At 40.1% G+C, this 22,867-nt stretch overlaps 3 protein-coding genes across 6 annotated transcripts; 1 reads left to right on the plus strand and 2 right to left on the minus strand.

Moving 5' to 3' along the window:
- The first annotated feature begins 4 nt into the window (after positions 1-4).
- On the plus strand, positions 5-1,064 carry gjz1 (gap junction protein zeta 1). Its single transcript, XM_026178848.2, has one exon. The coding sequence runs from the start codon at positions 153-155 to the stop codon at positions 909-911; it is 759 nt and encodes a 252-aa protein (XP_026034633.1). The 5' UTR covers positions 5-152; the 3' UTR covers positions 912-1,064.
- A 253-nt stretch (positions 1,065-1,317) lies between these two features.
- LOC113028515 (circularly permutated Ras protein 1-like) lies at positions 1,318-11,192 on the minus strand. Of its 3 annotated transcripts, XM_026178847.2 has the most exons (21): positions 11,019-11,192; positions 10,716-10,811; positions 9,557-9,766; positions 8,710-8,937; positions 8,494-8,616; positions 8,335-8,406; positions 8,123-8,196; positions 7,753-7,938; positions 7,619-7,660; positions 7,371-7,460; positions 6,779-6,930; positions 6,595-6,676; positions 6,078-6,208; positions 5,475-5,559; positions 5,277-5,383; positions 5,060-5,172; positions 4,025-4,142; positions 3,396-3,536; positions 1,766-1,850; positions 1,654-1,680; positions 1,318-1,558 (listed from the first exon to the last, which is right to left on the minus strand). In XM_026178847.2, the coding sequence occupies exons 2-21, from the start codon at positions 10,798-10,800 to the stop codon at positions 1,487-1,489; spliced, it is 2,223 nt and encodes a 740-aa protein (XP_026034632.2). In that variant the 5' UTR covers positions 10,801-10,811; positions 11,019-11,192; the 3' UTR covers positions 1,318-1,486. The 3 variants fall into 3 exon arrangements, 2 of the variants coding, with proteins under 2 accessions (XP_026034632.2, XP_080161270.1); XR_013910791.1 differs by lacking the exons at positions 1,318-1,558; positions 1,654-1,680 and adding an exon at positions 1,942-2,190; XM_080305144.1 differs by lacking the exons at positions 1,318-1,558; positions 1,654-1,680; positions 1,766-1,850; positions 3,396-3,536 and adding an exon at positions 4,262-4,343.
- A 2,346-nt stretch (positions 11,193-13,538) lies between these two features.
- Positions 13,539-22,197, minus strand: LOC113028518 (protein kinase C and casein kinase II substrate protein 3). 2 transcript variants are annotated; one of them, XM_026178849.2, is made up of 10 exons: positions 22,016-22,197; positions 20,470-20,540; positions 20,219-20,375; positions 19,732-19,967; positions 17,433-17,588; positions 16,901-17,076; positions 16,690-16,810; positions 15,901-15,968; positions 14,994-15,073; positions 13,539-14,162 (listed from the first exon to the last, which is right to left on the minus strand). In XM_026178849.2, the coding sequence occupies exons 2-10, from the start codon at positions 20,524-20,526 to the stop codon at positions 14,050-14,052; spliced, it is 1,164 nt and encodes a 387-aa protein (XP_026034634.1). In that variant the 5' UTR covers positions 20,527-20,540; positions 22,016-22,197; the 3' UTR covers positions 13,539-14,049. The 2 variants fall into 2 exon arrangements, with proteins under 2 accessions (XP_026034634.1, XP_026034635.1); XM_026178850.2 differs by lacking the exon at positions 22,016-22,197 and adding an exon at positions 21,689-21,846.
- Positions 22,198-22,867: the final 670 nt, after the last annotated feature.

Raw genomic sequence — 22,867 nt, forward strand, 5'->3', positions numbered from 1 at the left:
TGCACTATAATCTGTGTCCAGTTGTAGCAGTTTGTTGGTTTTGTCTGTGTTTGCACATTTGAAGATGGAAAACCCAACTTTGGAGATGAGATCTACAACTTAACTACCATAATTTAGCACAAAAGCAAAATGATCTCTCATCATGACCTAATATGTCACCTAATTGTTTATATGTTTCACCAGCTTCCTCTTTTATATTACCAGGAAAAGTGACAATGGCAGCAATAGTAACGGGCCTCATCCCAATCCTGAGAACAGCAGTGGATACCACCGCCACCTACAAGTGCCGCTCCCTGTGGTTCGGCCTGCTGTGTGTCCGACTTGTGGTCCTCTTCTTTGCTGAGCTGCCCTTCAGCAAACTGGATGCTGACTTCACCTGCAATAGCAGCACCCCCGATGTCTGCACGAAATTCTGTTTTAATGAACGATTCGACAAGCCCATGATAGTGGCTTGGAACTTCATGTTTGTCGTGGTTGTCATCTCTGTCCTGCTCATGGAGTTGTTCACCTCCCACCTCCGCACAATGGCGCAGAAGAGGAGCTTCAGGATGAAGGCGGATGAGAAGCCGGAGACTCAGGGGGCAGAGGAAGCTCAGACGGTGGTAGGCAGGGGCAAGATGATCATAGATCTCCACAAAGACAGGAGCACCGTAGGCTTCTACCTGCTCAGCATAGCTCTGCGGATTCTGGTTGAAGCCTGCTTTTTATTTTTGCTGCTTTATTGGAACCTGCACGCACTCCGTGATGAACACACGTGTACAAAAGAAGGCTGCAAATATGTTTGCATTTTGAGGGCTGCCCCGGAGAAGCGCATGTCTATTTATGCTTTAGCTTCTATCTCAGGCATAATCATTACTTGCTCAGTTTTGTTTTGCGTTTACTCTATTGTCCACTACCTCTGCAACGCTTAAATATCAGACTCCATGTACATATTCCGTGGGTATGAAATGTGCATACATACATATCCTGTTAATTTTGTGTCTTATATTTCTATAAACAGAGCTTTATGGTTATAATTAGGAATATTATACATGTATAGTACTACTGAAATAAAAATCTCAAAAACTGCTTTGTTGCATTTCGTTATGTTAACTTTTGTTTTAGAGTTGTTAAAAAAAAAGTGCTATGAGATCTATTTTGCTGACATAAAGGATCTGGGTGTTGGCTTCATGGTGGTGTTTCTGAATCATGTTTTTACTTGGTCAGTGCACAAACTCAGGCGCAAGCGACACTGTCAAACACAAAAGCAGTTCTAACTGTAAAACTGCATCAGTAGTTTTCTTGTGTAACATAAAAAAAAAAATCAAGCATGAGAAATGAGGTGTGAGATATACTGTAATGCATTATTTACAATGTGAAATATTTGAGGGATATCCATCCAGCCAAATAATCAAAGTCTAAGTGCAGCATTTGGCCTCGGCATTCAGACTCGAGTTGCTTTCCAACGAGGTAAAAGGGGAAGGAGGACAGTTGGCTGGGCTTGTGTTTATTCTGAGATAGATTTCTTGTTTCTCTGCTTCATGGTGTAGAACAGCGCTGCAGCAGCGTCTGTGATAGACTGGCGGGAAGAGAAGAAAGGAGGATTTATAGAAAAAGGAATCTGGACAGCATAGTAAGTATTCTAATGAGAAGCAGTATAAGAGAATGAATTACCTGTGAGTCTGAGCTGACGGTGTTTTTCTGGGGAGGGGAAAGGAATTAAGTGTAAAAGAAGTCTAATGTGATGCATTCAATCTAATAATAAAAACACACAGTAAAAGCTCACCTGTGTGCAGTTGGTGTAAATCGGCTCCATGGTTTTAACCCATTCGTTGTATGTTTGTTCTGCCTCTGCACTGTGGTTATGCTTTCTGAAAACAGCCAAACATTATGCATAAATCATTATCTATTAATCACAACACATTATCTTGATATTACCAAGATAAGGAATGTAAAACATACAGTTCTGTGCAAAAGCCTTGACCCAATCTTCATTTCTTCATAGTGGTCTTGAGCAATAGGTTCTGGATTTCTTGATGCCTTTGGACATTGGCTGCTTTTCCTTCTTTCATTTATTTATTCATTTATTTTTAGAAATGATCTGACACAGGACCTGAGAGATGCATCTGACCCTTCAGTTGATGCATCTGCTGTTCACTGAAGCCTCATCAGAAATGGCCTCAGTGGAAAGGTGGCTATGAAGAAGCCATTCTTAAGGAAGAGAAACAGGAGAAAAAGGCTGATGTGTGCCAAATTACACAAGAACTGCACTGAACAGGTTTTATGGAGCGATGAGCCCATAAATGTTACATTTTTAGGTTGAATTCTCAAAATATATGGATGCGGTCAGGCGAGAGGAACAGCAGTGATTGTCTAACGCCATCTGTAAAACACGATGGCGGCTCTGTCAAAGTTTGGGGTTGCATTTCAGGCAGTGGTGTTGGAGATTTTGTCAAAATTGCTGGAAATATGAATGCAAAATATACCAGCGAGATTTTGTTTCACCATGCATTACAATCTGGAAAGCATCTGATTGGCAGTGGCTTTATTTTTCAGTATGACAATGATCCCAAGCACAGAGTGGAACACCATCAGTCATGAATTGGCCTCCCCAGAGCCCCAACATGAACATTATTGAACCAGTGTGGGCAGAAAACAGAACAAAAGACAGCCAACATCCAAAGAAGAACTTTGAGTGTTCTTCAAGAACCCTGGAGAACTATTCCTGAGGACTGCTTAAAAGAAATGACAAGAAAGCTCAACTACGAGACTTCAGGCTGTGTTTAAGAATAAAGGTTTCCACACCAAATATCGACCTTTGTTGTGGAAACTTTAACAATAACCTGCAACGCACACAGTGAGCGTTTTGAAGTGATTTAAGCAGATGGAGCCTCAATATCTGTTACAGTGTGAGACCATAAGGCCCATTTGTAGCACACATGCATACAACTAAGTGAGAAAGTGATATTACTATTACTAATGTGATATGATTAAATATGTGATTCAACCTTGTTAAAATTGCACAAACTGTTTTTGCTTGATAAACTATATTTCCATCAAATAAAGCATTTTTGGTGACTCAAGACTTTTGCACAGCACTGTAAATAAAGTCAACATGAGAACTTTTAATACAATTTAAAAGGAAAAAGTGAAAAACCAAGCTGCAGGGTAACCTTTGAATCAGAAAGTCTGGGATAATAATGGTCTTAAAAGCACAGGAAGCGCCTGAGCTTCTGCTTCTCAACGCAGTCATATTTCTCATCTAAATACCACATAATGCCAAATGTGCTTAAACTCATTTTTTCACCTTCTTATTTTCATACTTGTGTCATTTTGTCTGTCGATTCAGCCTTATTAAATGTCAGAATTCAGCATAAAACGATGGCCTTCAGTCAGAGGTCCCTGCTGCTACTCACATCGCTCTCTCAATAAGCTGCTTCTGCATGTCTCCTTCCCTCCTGGCGTAGAGCAAGCGACCTCTGACAGCCAGAGCGGCGCTGGCTTGTGACGAGTTGAGCTGAATGATGGCCAGACACAGTGAGGACAGCACTGCCGAGCTGGGGAGGGGGCACAATGTGTTCACAAGAGTGCTTCTCAACATTTACTGCATCGGCATTGCTATTATGTTAATGTGGAAAAACACACAGGCCCCTCTCTGGATCTGCTCAGACGATGAATTGCATGACCTTCACTGAGCGTGTGAAGACTGGGCTGAGTGCTTCATTTACTGTGTAACTAAATGTTAGAATGGATGAGGCATTATTTCTGCACGAAAGCTCTGGTATCTCAGCAACAGTCAGTCTCCTTGGATTATCGAAACCTGCTTTGCCTAAAGGTTCACTGAAATTGCCATAAAATAATACATCTAATCACTTGTTGTCCTGAGGGGCAGAACGTCTCGCTGATTAAAGATGTCAGAAGATAATGGCTTGTTTAAGCCATCCATAGACATGCAAATATCTCTGTGTAGTAAAGCTGCAAGTGGAGGAGAATTCAAAACTAAAAAGTAAATAAAGCATTGTAATTAAAGATTTGGCATTATCACCCGTCATCAGTAACTTCCCGGTCTGCAGTTATCAGTCTGAGCATGGTCCGCCCATTCCTCTGCCTGTACTTGATCTGCAGCTGGATGGATACACGGCTATTAGGAGATGGTGGCGGCACTATAAAGGAAAAAAAAAAAAAAAAAAAAAAAAAGGAGTGATTTGACAGTTTAAAAACAAAACAAAACGAGCTGTATGAATATTTTAACTCAAGAGGTATGAGTAAAATCTGCAATTACCCCTGCGTGTGAATCTGCGCCACACTGTTTCCTGCGTGTCATTCCCCTGACTCTCTCTCCCTGCCCTCCCGGCTGAGACTATCTGTGGTGGGTAAATGAGTTAAATGTTGCTCTGGCCTGCATGATCAGTCCCTGGTCAGTTTGGATCAAATGAAGCATTTTTCGCCCATCTGATGCACATATCTCAGAATTCAGGCTAAATCCCTCAAGGCAAGTGTTCAGTGATCCCGAGTTGAATTTGGCCTGTAAGTGAATCTGTTTATGTTGAATAAATTCAGATGGTAATTTACCAACACTAGATGGAAGAGCCTTTTACCAATGTGTTTTGCCACAGGGATTTCGTCTCTATAAAATACAGCTGGACACACTAAAGAAAATGCACAGCCATGGTGGGATCAGAGTAGAAGTCAGGGAACCATGACTTAATTTACTGAAATCTTTTTTTTCCTCTGCTGTATTTTTTCCCTGTTTCTTAGTTGTTATTGTCTTGTTTTTCCAAGTCCCAGTTATCAGTGTAACATGTCTGGGTCCACTTTGTTATGTTTGCTTTGTTAGTTTATGTTCAGATGCTGTGACTCTGGCTGCGTCTCACTTTGCAGTGTTGCAATGATCTCAAACTGAAATTTCTGTTTTTCATGGTTGGCAACAACAGAAATCACCACATGTCGCACTTTCCTCAAAGACCTGGCAACACGCAGCAGCTGCGATATTATTGAGAAATTCAGCACAACTGCAGCTGAAACTGAGAAAATAAACGAGCCAGTGGCGTCAGTCTATAAGAGTGTTTATTTTCCTCACCTTCTGAGACCTTTTCATTTGCTCTAAACTGGAAGGTGATGTCTGTATCTGGGTCCACATTCCCCACCTGTCTGGTCCCTTTGTGTCCTGCCTCCTTCTCTCCCTTCATGCACCTTTACCCAAGGAGAACATGACTCAGTGCTTAGGGTCATTTAAATCTCTAGAGGACCAATTCAATGAGCTCATTTTAAGTAATTATGTGCAGTGCAGCTCTCACATTGATTTTGGCAGCAGTATAATTACAGTACAGTGTGTGGCAATGGTCCGGTTTTGAATGATCTGCTCAAACTCTGGATGCAGCCTGCTGGGACTGGCTATTACCACCTAGACTCAAAGGGAAAGCACAGATTGACACCATGAGATTGTGCATGATTTGATGAGTCATATGCTTCGCCATGGTTACAGTGCGCCTTACCTTTCCTCTAGTACGATCAGCAAGTTTCCCCAGCTCATCCAGTCTACAGTCTGTTCCCTCTATGGACAGCACAGACACTGTGACGCTAAAAAAAGAAGAAATCTGAGGATCATCACAGTGCATCAAGACCTTTCATTGGGTAATATGAGTACTAGTGCTTTTAATAGAGACTTAAATACATAACTGCCTCAACAAGTTCATTCACTGTCTCTTTTTACGTTAGCGTAGAGCAGCGGTGTCAAACATAGGGCTCGCAGAGCCAGAACAGGCCCACCAAAGACTCCACTCTGGCCCACTGGATGAAGGGGGACTTTTCACTGTATTCAAGTTTTACAGCAGTATGTGATAAACTGTTAAATGACAGAAAATTTCCTGTTTTTACATGATCTATTATTTAAATTCATGTTTTTTCAGTGGGTCCAGAGTAAAGATATTTTCTGTAATTTTACACATTTATCATTTTCTTTTCTAAATGTACTTGTATATTGTTCACATGTTGAAATAAATTACCAATCAATCAATCATGTCTGGCCCACTCAAGTTCAAACTTAAGTGAATTAGACATGCCTGACGTGGAAAATTTAGTTAGAGGTATGTGCTCACCCGTTATCAGCAGCAAACTCTCCCAACTCCTGGTAGAAGATGGTGGATGAGACGGGAGTAAGAGCATCGGTGTCTTCCACTTCTAGATTTCCTAACTCTGTGTTGGCTTTCCCGTCTGTACAGATAATCACCTTCAAGATCAACAGGGAAAGAGAATCGGGAATGCACTGTTTAGAAAGCTGAACTGTAATTGATTACCACAAGGAGGTCTTAAAACATTTTCATGCAGTAAATATTTATATAGCCCAGCTAACTATATGGTTCAATCCACTTTTGGTAGGTAAAATAAAAAGCAGTTTGAGTCTAGCTGGAGAGATTTGTTGCATATTTTCCACCTTGCTCTCACTCTTTGTTTCCTGCCTGCCTTTATCCTGCTCACTTACCCGTAAAATTACAAAATCCTAAAGAAGCTCCATCAGCCAAAGGCCCAAATTCTCATTAGTGTTGTGACATAAGATTCAAGCAGGTAAGCAGGACACATAAACTGGATAAAAACTGATTTGTTGGCCAAACTTACCTTTGAGCCTGGTTGTCTGGAGGCAATTGCAATTGCAAGCAGAGCAGCTGGACCCAGAGCGGTGGCTCCACTTGCAGACAGTCTTTAAAATAAATCAGCAATAGGAAGATCAATACATATAATGCAATAATCTAATTAAAACAAAACATCTAATTTTTTAAAAAAAAGAATTTTTTTTCCATACCCCACAACTTGTCTTTCTAAATACTCCTTTGTCTGTGAAAGTGGAGGTGGACTAGGAAAACTGGCCGCAATCTCTTTCAAATAAAGGCTTTCAATCAACTGAGCCCCACTCAGACAACGTGATTTGAAATTCTCATATCCGTGCATTGTCACCTGAAGATGCAAACACCGAAAGATGAAAAAAAGTAGTAATAAATAAGTTTATACCAGATAATAAAGAAAACAGTGAGGAGAATCAAATAAAATCCACCGTAAAAAACAGCATTTAATGATTTTAGACAAGGAAAATTCCAGTGAAGCAGCTGTTTTGTACACTGAAGTGAAAACTTATAATAATTTTACAGCTTCCACCTCACCTCACTCCTCCTCCTATCAGAGAGAAGAACAAGGTACAGAAGGTTACCTGCCTAGTGACAGAGACCATTAGCCTCGTCACAGCAGGTAGTTTGCAGTAAATAGTATTATGATCATAGTTTGCGACAACAGCTAGCCTAGTTTGTGCTTGTTCTTCTTCCTCCTAACACAAAATGTAAGGTCAGCATGACTCTGCTCAGGAGCAGGCAGTGGAGATGCAAACAGCGTCACGTATGTACCTCATGGTTGAAGGAGATGAGCCCCACTCTTGTGCCAGGTTGTTGATCGTTTAATCTCTCAACGCACAGTGACACAGCTTCTTGGACAAACTGGTTAGAATAGAACAATCTTTGATTTGTAGCGTCTCTTCACATAATTGTCAAAAATAATATCACACAAAAATTCTCAGCCACAGATTTCAACTGGCAAATATCCCGAGTCCTTCAAGGTAACTTCAAAATAAGGAGAAAAAAGAAAGACAACTCACCTGGAGACGGGATTTATTCACAGTATGCTCTCCCTCTGACACCTAAAAACAGTAGAGACGCCACAGGTTGTATTCATGAACACCTGCTGTCACAAACAGCCTCGTGATGCCAAGTGTCTGTAGTGTTGTTGTACCTCGGAGGTGATTTTCATTGAGCCTGATACATCAATGCAGAAGAGCAGCAGAGGATCCGTATCGCACAAAGGCTTTTCATTAGGATTGAGTAAAAAGAGTTCGTCCTGGTAACCATTTAGAGGACTCTGCAGTAAACTGGGCGTGTTGGAAAAACTGGAGGATTTACAGAAATAACACTCATCAACCTGAAATGCAGCAAAAGGAGAGAACACAAACTCAGGATCATTTAAACCAGACAAGTTGTCCATGTTTCCTTATGATGTGATCAACAATGTGCACGCTTCTTTCAGGTTATCCATTTCTGAGATCAGCGCCTCTGAAATGTGAATTAATAGTTATCGGTTTTCAGGTTTAATACGATGCAATTACCGTATTGTCATAGCAAGTGTCCACCACGGAGCCACATTGGGAGCAGAGGCTGTGTACTCCCTGTATGGGGTCAACTGGAAAAGAACAAAAAGGTCATTGCCACCATGAAGTATGAACTGAAATCAAACTAGATTTTTTCAAAAACAGAATCACAGCCAATCAGATTAATTTTTATTGGTATGATGTTGATGTGGTGATAAAGGTTTACTTACCTTTTTCCTCTGAGAGTAATTTTCCTAAACTTACAAGAACAACATTAGGATTTCCTGGCAGATCTGCTGATTCTGGGTTTGGAATAAATTAAGCATTAAAAATATGCATTTCATACTACATCAGTTTTGTAATGGCTCAGCAGGGACTGCTGTAATCACCTTTAGCACTAGGGGATAGAGGAGTGTTCGGAGAGGTTGAAGGAAGTGAGTGGGACGAAGGTAACGGCATTATGTACTCGGGGACTAAATTCATGAATTCAGGTCTTGGAGGGATGACTCGGGCTAAGATGAGAGGAGAAGAAAGGAGGATGATCTGGATGAGGATGTCCAATCAAATTAAACTGTGTTAATAAGATAAAGAATGTTGCCTTTTACCTTGTGATGACACAATGCCAGAATCAGCCGGCAGGTTCACTTCGCCACCAGTGCCTTCTGGTACACTGTTAGAGTAGTTTGGGTCCTGGGGTTGTGCATTTAAATCCGGCTCAGATTTTGGGACATCATAGGCAAGTTCTTGGTTGATGATACTTGATTGAGGGCAAATGAGCGGCTGGTCGTAAGAACATGGCTCTGATCTGGTTTTCAGGGGAGGTGGAAGAAGAGCTGGTAAAAACAAGCAGAAACAGAGTGTTGATCATAAATCTACTAAACTGCAGATTGTGCTAATGAGGCACAGTAAGAACCCAAACCTAAGACTCAAAGGCTGACATGAAGGACCAAAAGATGAAGGTTTATTACAACAAAGCCAACATAGCTGGAAGGAGACATGCTTATTTATACACAAGGAGGGTAATCAGGGGAATGGGAAACAGGAGGGTGATGGCACACAGCTGGACATAATCAGGGAACAGAGAGGAAGTAAAACTAAACACAAGACACAAAGGATGAAAAAAAACTACAAAATAAAACAGGAAATGTAGAAAGTTCCGACCCTACAAGGAGTTTGAACCCAGGAGCTTCTTGCTGTGAGATCAAGTAATAACCACTGCACCACAGTGCAACCCTGTTGTGTGTGTATATGTGTGTGTGTTTGTTTTTTTAAACAACCACAACAGCAATGACCACAAAAAGAACTCTTAAAAATGGCTGCATTAGTCTAAGTAACTGATAAAATAGCATCCAACCTTTATGTGTGGTTTCTGTGTGGTTGGATGCTAAATGTAGTGTGAGCAGTTTAAAATAATACATTCAAATGACAATATCAGTGCTACATTCACTGTACCTGTCTTTTTAGGTGGTGTTGGCTGCTCAGGTTTTACACTGTTCAAAGAAGCTGCTGCCAGTATAGTATTTTCATAGAAAACAGAGTTCTCCAGGACTTTCTTCACATCCTTGCTATTTTCTGACTCTGTCTCAAGGTGCTTTCTTGGTGGGACAGGCGGCGGAGGAGGAGGAGACTGAGGACGAAGCCGAGGATTAGGAGGAAGAAGAGCTAATAAAAAACAAACAAAATACAAATTAATAGAATAGAATAAAAAGAAAAATCTGTGCAGTGTTGACCTTTGTGCTGTGACTCAGGTGGCTTTTACTGAGTAAACTACGTAAAAGTAAGCTCTACTCTAATACACACAGGAGAGGATGTGTGCAACTGCTTGAATAATGGGACGACCAAACAGTCGTCCAGAAAGCTCAGATGAAAGAAAAATCCACCTACAGATACTTTTACGTAGTTATGCATCATCAGCGTGTGATATTCAAAGCAAATATCTAAAGTCTGCAAATTTAAATAGTCTGTTTTTATTTATATGAAAGAAACTATATCATGATGTTTTTTTGTTTTGCTTTGCTTTGCTTTTGTTTCATTTGTTTGTTTGTTTAATTTAAGACTAAAATAAATTTAAATGAATTAGAGGTAAAATTTGAGGGGGTAGGGTCAAATAAGTGTATACTTCTGCCTACTCCTTTTCAAACAATGATATTATGTAATGATGGTGAATGTATATGTTTGAAATAAAAAATAAAATGAACTGATATGAAAGTTGTTATTTTGTGCTTATATGTTCTTTAATCTGTTTTCATAGTTTTATACTAGCTAACAACTTCAAACATTTCCTTTGGCAGAGACGGTAAACAGGTTACAAATGTAGCTGAAAGTATCAGCTTTGTGTCTATTAGAAGGATTTCACCATCAGCAGTGTCTATTTAAACCTGCAACTGCAGAATCTGATGTTTCCTGTTCTTGTTACGCATAGCTGAAATACTTTCTTTTGTCAGAGTTGACCAACTGTAAAGTGTCTGTGTCTATTTAGCAGCCAGTGGGACAGAAGCAAAAAACAAGTTGACACAGGAATGTAACATCTGAATTTTAAAAAATTAGTATGACTTCCATAACTTAAATTTCCCCTGTGGTAACGCATGCCGGTGTTTGACTGAGATCATACCTGAACGTTTAGTGATGTTTGGATAGCGTCTCTCCTTCTGACTCAATGATGGCGGCACATAAACAAACCCACAAGCAAATTCCATCGTGACTCTACCTGCCAGTGACAGAAATGACGCGATTAAACAAGACAATGAGTGACATTTAAATCAGGACGCAGTCCCACCCAAAGTATTTAAATAACTGTTAGCACAGATGTCCCTGAGTTGCAACTACTGTAAAAAAAAAAAAGAAAAAAAAAAAGGAAAACAAAATTAGGTGACATGAACGGATTCTTTAAACACAAGTAAGTAAAAGTACTTACAACATAGAAAGTTCTTTGAATTCAATCCGTACAGTACAGCGAAAAATATACTTTCAACTCCGTCTGGTCTCAGAAATGTTTCAGTTGCTGTTCTGCGTCGTGTATTTCATTGAGTTATGTCTCAGACATCTCATCCAACAGGTTTCTTTCCTCAAGAGACTTCACTCGTAGTTTGCTGTGAGGGTGTTTACCCAACTGTGCTTAAAAAATATCCCGAGTGTTGGCAAAATGGATGAATGTGCTGGGAAACAGGAACATTTGTGTCTTTTTTAAACCTCCAGTTTTAAACTTATTTTCTACTTCACCTACTGGTTATTCCAACCATAACAATCCATCCATCCATCCATCTAATTCATGGTCACAGAGGGATGGCTGGAGCCTATTCCAGCTGTCATAGGTGGAGAAGTGGGGTACAACATTTACGCTGTCATCCAAAATGTTGGCACAAAATTCAACTATGAATTTTTTAGTTTTTTGTGGGTTTTTTTAATTTTCTTTTTTTCTTACTTCAGTATATCACAATCCTCTCTGGACAAACACCCATTTTCAGTTCAGTCCTTGTACCTGATCATTATTAGAGGAGGGGTTTTGTTTGTTAAGCCAGCTAACACTGACCTATGAATCTTTCAAACATAAAAAAGGTGCCAACTACATAACTAAAACATAACAAACATAAATAACAAAAAAATTACTTGACAATGACAAAAGTATTCACTAGATCTGGAAAAAGAAATGATATGATAACTATATTTGTATAGCACTTTTGTTTTACAGTGACAAACAGTTACAAAGTGCTTCACAGTTTGAATAAAACCACACATTCAAAACAATAATACATATTGCAGCACACAGACACACGGTCAATCACATGGTTAACTAAAAAGTGACCATTTAAAACAAACCACTGATTCAGCTGACCTTAAGTACCTGAATGTGTTCCAGAGTTTATGTACTAGAACCTCAAAAGCATAATCACCTCTGGTTTTAAAATAATGGTGTCAGATTATAATCAGATTATCTGACAGGCTAACTGTCATGGTCCCAACTGGCCAGGAGGGTTTTTCTCTTCTTTTCTTTTTCTTTTTTTGTCTTTCTCAGTGTGTTTCTATAAACTCAGTTGGAGGGATGGACTTGATTTTCTGTCTGACCCACCCTTTGGATGGTGCTGGGATTCCTGGGGTTCACACCTTCAGTCAATTCACATAATCAGGCAGTGCATTATTTAAGGACTGGCTGGTTATTAGTAATTTGATCAACTTTTTTGCCCTTTCATTATTTCTTTTTGTAGTTTTATAACTGAAGCTGGATTATTCAAAAAGACGTCTCTGGTCCTGATTCATCACGCTTACCTGTTTCTCTCTGACTGGTATTCTTGGTTTGGAAAAGATTTCCCCGAAAATGTTCTCCATCTCCTCCTGGATTCTTCTGGCTGTAAACCTTCACATGTAGTCACCAATCTGTGAAAGTAAGAATTAAATTCTATTCCACCCAAATTAAAATTGCAGTTGAACTCCTGTCTCGTTCCCATTGAGCTACACTTACTGGAGTTAATTATTTCTATTCCCACATTACCAGTAAATAAAATCTGTAAACCACTGCCAGCATAGAGTCCTGCATTTGAGTCGGCGTTCTTCTTAATTATGATATGACAGCTAATAGGTCTCAGAAGCTCTGCTATATATGTACGAGCCTGTAAAAACACACAATGGAAGACTATCTAGTTATGGATCGGCCTCCCCAGTGTCGTTTTGTCAAACTGTTGAAATCATGAATGCAGAAAAGTATAGTCAGATTTTATTTCACCATGCAATACCATCTGGCAATGATCCCAAACCCACTGCCAGTGCAATAAAAAACACTACCTGTGCACTCAAAGTACTTTACACAACATGCCTCATTCACTCAAGCACTTTTTTCTATACTTTTTCCTACTTAAGTGTTTTCTATCCAAAATTCACGCTCCAATGGATGCATCAGAGAGCAACTCGGGTTTAGGATATTTGGCATGCAGAGTAGCCAGCGATTGAACCACCAGCCTTCACGATTAGTAGATGACCTGTCCTACCTAGCTACAGCCACCCAGGTGAAAGCATATCTGGGTAGAAAACAGACAGCAGAATCTCCCTAGAACTAAGCCCTCAACAATATCGAAGCAGTGTGGGATCATCTTGACAGAGAATGGAACAAAAGGAAAAAACATCCAAAGAAGAGATTTGAATGTTCTTCAAGAAGCCTGGAGAAATCTTCCAGATGACTACTTAACACGAAGGTTTTCCTGAGAGTTTAGGCAATGTTGAAGAATAAAGGTAGTCACATCAAGTATTGACCTTGAGCTTGTTAGAGTTGTACAAACATTTATTTCTTTATTATTATTGCTTTTTTTCAAGATAATTAGAGGTATAGGCTTGGTTTTTACCATATATACCGGTACTGTATTTTCTGTATTTCAAAATCTGCACAGAGATTATTCTGCTCAGTCAAGTAAGAACCACAAGCAACAAAAAGTAGGCGGCAACAAAATAGAACAGAGGAAGAGATTACTTTTATTTTGATAATTCCTCCTGCAATCAAGCAATTTTCTGCGCTTAATATTGAAATAGGCATTAACATTGCATGCACACATCATTGTAAACTTGCACTTGTGTAAACCCCAACAATCACTATCAGCTTCATCTGTATTACAGTGATCTAATGACTGAGGCATGATGGCAGTAAATAAATATCTTCTCTTATTTTCTTGTGTTTTCTCTTAACATGCAAACACACTCACACATATGCACATCCAGCAGAAACAGTACATTCTATTCTCTCATAAGTTAATTCATATTGAAGATGTACTTTAATCAAGTGGGTTTCGATATTAAGGCCTTAAACATTAAAAAAATGTCTGAGAACAGATACTATATGGCACAAGCTCAACATCAGTGTGACAACATCTTAGACGATAAATAAGTGGTATTTATAAAGAATTTAAAAACCAAGTCTTTGTAAGAAAAAGGTTCAGGGCATAATATGTTGAACAGTGTTAATATCACTCTGCAACTTCAACATAATTAGCTGGGTAGAACCCCTCCTTCCCACCGCTCAGTGCTCCTCGGCACCAGCCTTGATCGTCCTCTTCCTCGACCTTCAGGAATACCTCACCTGGCATCAAACAGAACAAAACTCAGTTCAGTTATGGGCATACAACACGGTGAAATTAATGTTAATTAAGGCAAAAAATTCAACTGATGTTGTAAAGACATATTTCAAAAGGAGATTGGAGTCATATATATAAAAGAATATTAGAGTTTGGACATCTTGCTGTTACACAGCACTAAAATAAACAAGCGTGGAAGTGTGCAGGGAATAAAAACACACATCTGTTTAGGTTTCATGTTGGCTTAACTGACAGTAACAGTTGTTTTTTGCTCCATGTGTCATCCTGCGGTTCAGATATGGGTTTCCAGGCAACCTTGCAAATGCTGTCTTGTGTTTTTCTGCGGTTAAGATTTCGGCACCCTAGGGCAGTGGGTCCTAACCTTTTTCTGGTAAGCCACATGCACACAGTCTATTAATTTCATGATCCACATTGCATGCTTTTTTGGTGTATCATTCAAGAGATAATAAAAAAAGATCCAAGTTGAATTTAGTGAAATAATGATCAGCATAAAAGCATTAACAAGCTCTTGTTTGTTTACATTTTTATGCACAAATCATATTCATTCAGCTTAATTTTACTCCATACTTTTCCCGTGGCCATTTACAAGTTATTAAAATGAAACTACAGCAGCATAAACCATAAAATATCACATTAGTAATTCCACGCAGCACACTTGTGTTCACCAGCCCGTCTATCATCATTTTAGAAGGACTGATTACAATTCTGTCCTCCTACGCGTATTTATGTTGATGTGGCGGTTGTAATTTGGCATAAACATCTTGCCTTTACACCGAGAATAAAATGGCGTTGTTGCGTCACACTGTATGTGTCACCTGCTTTAAAGGACAGCTCATCACCCTCCTCTCCCACGTAGTCGTACAAAGCTCGCACCTTCACACCCCCAATCATCACACTAGGAGGAGAGGAAAAGTAAAAACGACGAATATGAATCAGGCGGAAAAATGTATTGTCCACCTCTGGATCATTATTATTTATTCAGACGTGAAAAAGAAAGTTTTCACAGGACTGCATAGCGTGAATAACTAACTATACCCTATGATTCAGCAACTTGTAGAATTACCTTCAGCAGCAATAACTCAAAGTAATCATTTTCTGTGTGACTCACATTATTGCAGAGGAATTTTGACTTAATCTTTTTTACAACCTTGCTTCATCTCATTGAGGTTTGAGAGTATTCATTTATATCCAGCTCCTGTAAAGATCTGCCACAACGTTTCAGTCAGACTTTGACTGGACCATCGCAACACCTTTGATTCTTTTCCTTTTCCGCCATTGTTGTAGATTCACTGCTGTGCGTAGGATCGTTGTCCTGTTGCTTGATCCAGCTATCAGACAGATGTCCTTACATTTTACTCTAGAATACTTTGGTATTCTAGTTCATGGTCAACTCAATGTCTGCAAACTGTTCAGGTCCTTTGGCTGAAAACAAACCCAAAAAAGCACACCTCCACCAGCGGTGACAGTTGATATGAGATGGCAATCCTTCCAAACAAGCCATACTTTTCCAATTGTTCAGTCATAAACTTTAACATTTAACACGTTAAGTCCTGTAGCTTTTTGATTTTTGCAGGTGATAAACTTACTGATGAAAAATTAAGCAAATGCATTTGGTTACTTGATGGTTTTTGGCTGCTAATTATCTCCTTAATTCCTATGGATGGTGTACTTAGTTTTTTACAGAACTGTATAAGAGCACACACACCACTTGGGGTAACTTACGGTCGGCTTTCCTTTCCTTTTTGGTCTCTCTTCTTTCGCTTGAGCTTTTTTACTGGTGGGACCCATTCCTGATGTAACATGAAAAAGAATATATAGGTTAACATGTAGCTCCCTGACAAAAACTGCAAAAATGAGCTGCAAAAACACAATTCATGGCTCTGAATTCAAAACACCTTGCATATTAAAATTCCCAAATTTACAGTAGAAATTAACATGTTTACCACCTAGTATTATTGTTTTTATCAGCTAATTTCCCCTTTAATTATAATTGCCGAGATGATGTTTTTAAAAGAAGGCTTAAAGTTGCGCATTATTAGCAGTGACGGTTGGTGATAACTAGGCAGCTAACTGTCTGCTAGGCTTCATCTCACTGAACTAGACTGCTCTGCTATTTTCGTGGGGTTTTCACGTTAATTTAATTATCTGACAAATAGTATTGCTCTGCCATCTACAACAGGTTTGCCCTCAAGTTCTGGTGAGTAAAAGTTATTTTATTTGTATTTTAGCGCTAACATACCGTGTCTGTGATTCAGCTAAACTAGGTAGCATTAGCTGATAGCTTAGCACTCTTGCTATTAAACTAAATATAAGACCTTTCTAATATAAAAAACTGCAACAGCCAAAACGTTTCACAAGTGGATATTTATTGTGGATACACTTAAGGTTATGAAATTTGTTTATATGTATAGTATATGTATACAAAATATCGACATAAACACAATAGACTCAATTAGTATATAGTGTTTATGTCGCACATAGAATAATACAGCTGTTTACATGTCTGTGTACCTCAATCTTTGGCCAGTCGGTGGGCATGCCTGGACCGTGATTGTTCTTCCACCATTTGAGATCATCTTGCTCATCAATGGCCATTAAAGTTTGGTGGAGCTCACTGTAAACTGCCTTGACACTGGCACAAAGATGAAAAGACAGTCAACGCTACCACTTATGCTAATAAGTAATTTGTACACATAAGCATTCAAGGATTCAAGTTGCTCACCTTTCATTGTTGGTGACATCCAAGTGTCTATGGATGGACAGGAAGACTTGCTTGAGAAAGCTGATCCTCTTCCTCTCCTCTTCCTGCGACTCTTCAAAAATGGCTTCCATCTCCTCCATATATCGAGGTGTGTAGGTCGACACGTCCTCCAGGATTTTCTCATATTTATCTCTAGCCTGCAGGCAGAAACAGCTGCATGATGCAAAGTTGAGTATCCTCCCCAGGAAGAACCTCCGCTGTGTGGCTTTAACAGAGAATCTAATACGTATAAATCATCTGATGCTCTCTGCTGTTCCCATGCTGTGCTCCATAAACACTGAGCAGAGTAACAATAACACATCTCCATAGAAGGAAATTGCTTGGAACAAAAACTGAAGGCTGGGGCTCGTGTTTAGAATTTTTCAACTGAGTAAATATCAGCAGATATGAGTCGTGAATAAGAAATGGTGAAATTAGAAGTCCTATCAATGCATCCCTAATTAAACATGCGTGACTGAGTGAAATGTTGCAATGATTAAACATCTCTCCTCACCATTTCCTTCTCCTCCGTGGCCTTCTCTCTGGCCTCAGTCATCTTCTGCTTTTTCTCTTGGCTCATCTCAGAGTTTTCGTTTGCTTGCTTTTCTTTCTCCAGAGCTGCTTGCTCCCTCTGACAGACCTTGTGGTATGCAACTCGAACCTTCTCCAGCTGTTGAATATACATTTGCATGTAAATATTATTTATTTGATGGAAAACAGATTTAGTAAATATGCAGTTTTTAGCCAGATTCTTTCTTCTTCATTTTTTGCTGAGAGTTAGATTAAAAAGGTTAAGGCCACTTACATCTATCATTTAAGTACAAAGCTTTTGCCACGATTAGTTTATCTTTGTACTGGAACTAAACTGAGCTTAACTACTGTTGATCTGCTAAAAAGTAAATAATAAGGTCCATCCACTATAGCTAGTTAGTTGCATTACATCATTTTTATATACAGGAAAGTCAGATAAGTCAATACTCAGATTTCACCAGGAAATAGTCTGTGTCCAAAAGGTTTCGGTGACTCTTCAATTCAATTCAATTCAATTTTATTTATATAGCGCCAAATCACAACAAAAGTCGCCTCAAGGCGCTTTGTTGTTGTGTACCTGCCTGCCTTATATGACAGAGCTGCTTATAAATTTGAATTCTCTGCTGTGAAATTCAAGGGTCAGAATTTGAATAACATAAAACATCAATAACATAAAAGCATGGATCCATCTCTTATCAACCGTTCAAGCTGCAGGTGGTGTAACGATGAAGGGGGATATTTTCTCATCTCTTTTTGTGCCTCTCGTGCCATTTGAGCGATGTTCAAACACCGCAGCATACCTGAATATACTGTTAGTGACTATGTTCATCTCTTTATAACCACAACATTGCCATCTGGTTTCATGAACATAAGAATGTGTTTACTGTACTCAGACGGCCTCCACAGTCACCCAATTTCAATCCAATAGAGCACCTTTGTGATGTGATTGAATGGGCATCATGTATGTGTAGCCCAAAAATCTGCAGCCACTGTGTGATGCTATCGTGTCAATGTGGACCAAAACCTCTGAGGACTGGGAGTCAGCGAGTACATATTAACATTCTACTACAACAAAGCTACAGCTACAGATTTGTTGATGAGCTGATGATAAGATCGATCTATTTCATGCCTTTTTCAGTTATAATTTCTTCAACACTTAGCTAGTATCATCAGAAAGCTGTAAAAATCCGTTTTTTTCAAGGGGGGTACAGGACAACAGGGCAGTTGAGTGATGACAGAGACAAAGGGCTCAGGGCGAATTCAAACCCAGGACTCTGTAATTTACTTGCAGCATACCATCTCAGCCTGAGATGCTAACCTAGCACACAGTTGTTATTTAGACTGGTCAGAACGACATCATAGATATCCTGATATCACGTCATGTAACTAGTCAAAGTGGTATATTGCTACTTATAATGTTAATTTCAATCAAACTTACTAAATACATATTAAAATGATTTGTCATAGTGTTTATTCAAATGGTTATTAGCATAATAACCAATCATAGCAGAGCAACCCTCTAGCTGAGCCGATCTACGACCGGCCCTCTCATTTCTTTAAATAAAACATGCAGCTAGTCAGCAGCTTTGGTCTAACATCTGATATGGAGTTCCTCATAAAACCACATCATCAACAAATGTGGTATAATGTGTTTCTTTTATTTCTTATCAAGGAGGGAGGGCCATGGAGCCTATCCTCACTATTACTGGGTAGCCTGGATGGGCTTCCAGTCCATCACATGGAGCTGAGAGCTAGCCAACCATTTATACTTAAATGTATGGTTACAGCCAATTTAGGATCACCAATAAACCTGTCTTTGGACTTTTGGAGGAACCCAAAGTACCTGCAGAGAACCCATGCAAGCACAGCAAGAACATAAAAGATGCAGCCGGCTGGCAGATTTGGACCTAGAACCTCTTGCTGTAATATTTTCCCAGCAAACATTGTCCCTTGGGGCCTGTGTGGGACAAGTGTGGGTTTGCTGGACATGGCGTACACTGGCATGTTTGCTGGGTTACTACCTTGAAAATGAAGCCAAATCTCTTTTTTTCTATTTTTCTGCTAAGTGAAGCTAACAGGCTGCTAGGAAAAAGAAACATTTCAGGTCTTCTTGGGCAGTCTTCATCTGCGTGTCTGATATATCTTATGTTTATTTCTTAGATATATCTTTCATTTGCTGATTAAGAAAATGACATTGCCAAAAGCTAAGAGGACATTCAGCCTGTTTGGTATTGCTAGACCATCATTATAAGTTCACAGTGGTGGATGAATGTGTGCTGCACCTTCATAAGCTTCTTGGACCAGGGTTTCTGCGCACGTGAAAAACTCGTATTGGTGTCGTAGCTCTCCCTGAACCCGCAGAAGATTTTCTTTGGAAAGGTCTCCTTTTGCCAGGTCTTCACCCGGACTCCCTCCTCTGAAGTTAGCGACTGCGAAATGGAAGAATGGAGCGCGGACAAACGCTCAGTGGAGGTGAAGAAACACTGCCATGCTCTCATGAGGGAGCCATAAAGTGGCCCTGAGGAAGCAGGAAAAAAATAGAGGGGATGAGGAATGAAGCAACACAGGGTGCAGTGATGAGTCATGGTACTAATAAAGAAATAATGACCTTAATTTTTACACTGAAATTTCAGGCAAGCACAGATGTGCTCATAAAATAAAAATCAGTACTAATTTTGACTTTGTGAGAACAGAGATGGTGAGAAAAGGCCTGGGAGTGTCTGTTTTTAAGCCAACATGTCTTCCCATGACATAGCTTCTTATACTTACGAGAATCCACTATGGACTTCCACTTGCTGCTCCACTGGCTGAGCTGCTGGGCGTACTGTTTTTCTACCTTTGCTCTCTCCATGAAGCAGGCCACTATGTCGTTGCATGCCTGGAAGGACCGTTCAGTTCGATGCACTGTGCGTACATAATTCCCTGGCTGGTAGGAAAGCAGGAAAGATGTTGATGATATGTGAGAATAACAATTTTTTCGAGTAGGCACACCTACTCTTAACCATAAATATAATCCTCACCATCCAGAAACTCTGTTTCCTGGCATCCTCGGGAGGCTCTTTGGGAAGGCTTGCCATTATTGGGAGCACGTCTGTCTCATAAAGCAAAAGATTTGTTATAGAAGATAGTTGCTAGACTGGTTTGGATACATAGCAGGCAGAGAAAGAGAGTTTTTATTGGCAGGCAGAAGACGTTGATTATCATTGCAACAGGTTGGACGTCTGCACTGTGTGATGTGTACAGTTTCCTAGTAAACAAAACCGCTCCCCCTGTATGGGAAGTGCATCTGACAGAAACAAAAACTGACAAAGCTTTGTAGTTGTGTGTTTGCTTATGTCATTGTCATCACAACTTGTACAGTTTTGTGTAATTTATACTGTACAATGCCCAGATAACCCCTACTTGGAGTCTTCCTGCACTATTAAGGGGAGTGCCGTTCCAGTGGCAGACTGGAATTCACAGGGGCGGGGATCTGCCAGCAGGAATAGAACAGCTGCTCTAACATTCTTCCTGTTGCCTTCCCAAAATAAACAGTGCGGAAAGGTCATCTTTCCCATTTGCTCTGACTAATACAGGCCCTGTTAGTACCAACAGTCTCCCACTCTGACTCTTGTTGCCATTCAGTTCAGAGATCATGTCTGCAAGAGTGCAGAGGCAGATTTCTGATCTGGCAACAAAAAGTGTGATTTTAATGAAATAAAGTGTCCACATAGCAGCCTTATTTGCACCGCATGTTATGTATGACCCATTGGGCAGACAGAAGAAGAGAAACTGAACAGAAGAAGGCAGATGTATCCACAAATTTGTCACAATCTGGCTTCTGTCTGTCTGGGTAGCGCGTTGACACATGGCTGGCTGAGTAATATGAAAGTGACTAACCACACCTCATCACAAGACTCAGCATGACTGAGAGTCAGACTCATAGCTTCTTTTCTATAGATAGCTGGTATCCGTGCTTGTATTATCTTGTTTAGACTTAATTTTTCTCACTTTCTATGAGCTCCTACAAGGTTAAAAAAAGTCCCCCCAGGCGCAACCTAGACTTGCTTCATCTTGACTCTACTGTTCATGCAGAGGAAAGGAAGAGAAGCAACAAGCGAACAAATGTGAACAAGTTTTAAATAGTTTGTCAGACATATGCATTCAAGTATTTTAACTCTTAAAAACTCGCATTCGCAAGCCAAGAAAGCATTAAAAGTGGCAGCAGAGCACTCATGCCAGGGAGCAACCAGCACTTACATTTCTCTCTGAATCACCAGTGATTACTCAAGTGACCACTTGTTACTGTAGTTCAAGGGCTGCTGAGGATTTCTCTCCATGACTATCTCCCCCTCTCCCAGTGTGCCTCTCCTCCTCTAACACATGCTCCTCTCCCTCTCTCACTGACCCAATTTTCCCTTGGCATTTAAAGTTACACATACACGTTGTTGATCGCAAAGTGGGTGTGAAACGCAGAGAAGCCAGTAGGAAGAGAAAAATAATGTTAAACAAATCAGAACATTTGCATGGTAGCTGATTCTATGCTAAACAGCTTCAGGGCAAACAAATGAGGAGGACGAAACTTACCTTTCTCGCTCTCCTACCCGTCAGCTGTGCTTCTAGTTTGCAGTCATGCTACGACAAACTATTCTTCCTCTTTTTCTTCTGATCCTTTACTTTAGCCCCATCCTTTTTCAGCTTGTTTAGCTCTTCTCCCCCTCTGTGACTATCCCCGTCTCACTTTCTTTCCACTCTGTTATTAGAAAAACAGCTGGAAGAAACTCCCCTCCTTCTTTCTGCCCTGCCTGGCCCTCCCTCTGTCTCTCTCAATATGGTGCTAATGAGATGCTGAACCTTCATTTTGACTGTTCACTGGTCACAGAATCATGTCAGTGTGGCACACAGTCATGTGAGCCTATTAGTGAGAGTGTGACAGCAGGAGGGGGGCTAGGCAGAGGGGGGCTCCCGTGAACTGCCACATTAGCCCTATGCTCCACCGTGACCTGCCCTTCTCTCTGGTCGGGCCTAGAAAGAGAGTACAGCATGCAGCATGTTCACCTACTCACTGTTTATTCTGCCCTGCACTCTTTTGGATGCGAGCCAGGAGTGAAAGGAGAGCACCAGTGTCATCCAGACTTACACTCTATTCACTGCTGTCTCTAGCTGGTCTCATTGATTTGCTGAGGCTTGCTGGAAACAGTGGAAACTGTTGTGAACACAACATTGGCATGTTACATTTTCAAACACAGCTACGTTTTGGCAGTTTTAAATAAGTTATAAAACAATATTGTGATTGATTTGGAGCCTATGGTAGTCCAGTTATTCTTATTCCAGTGCTCATTTTGTTCTTTTTTTAGCTCTATTTGGTCAGTTTGGGAAATTTCTGTCTCTTTAACTCCTTGCCATTAATATTGCCTGTATGCTTTTTGGTGCACAGCA

The sequence above is a fragment of the Astatotilapia calliptera genome, chromosome 8 (assembly GCF_964374335.1).
Source record: "Astatotilapia calliptera chromosome 8, fAstCal68.1, whole genome shotgun sequence".
Taxonomy (NCBI): Eukaryota; Metazoa; Chordata; class Actinopteri; order Cichliformes; family Cichlidae; genus Astatotilapia; species Astatotilapia calliptera.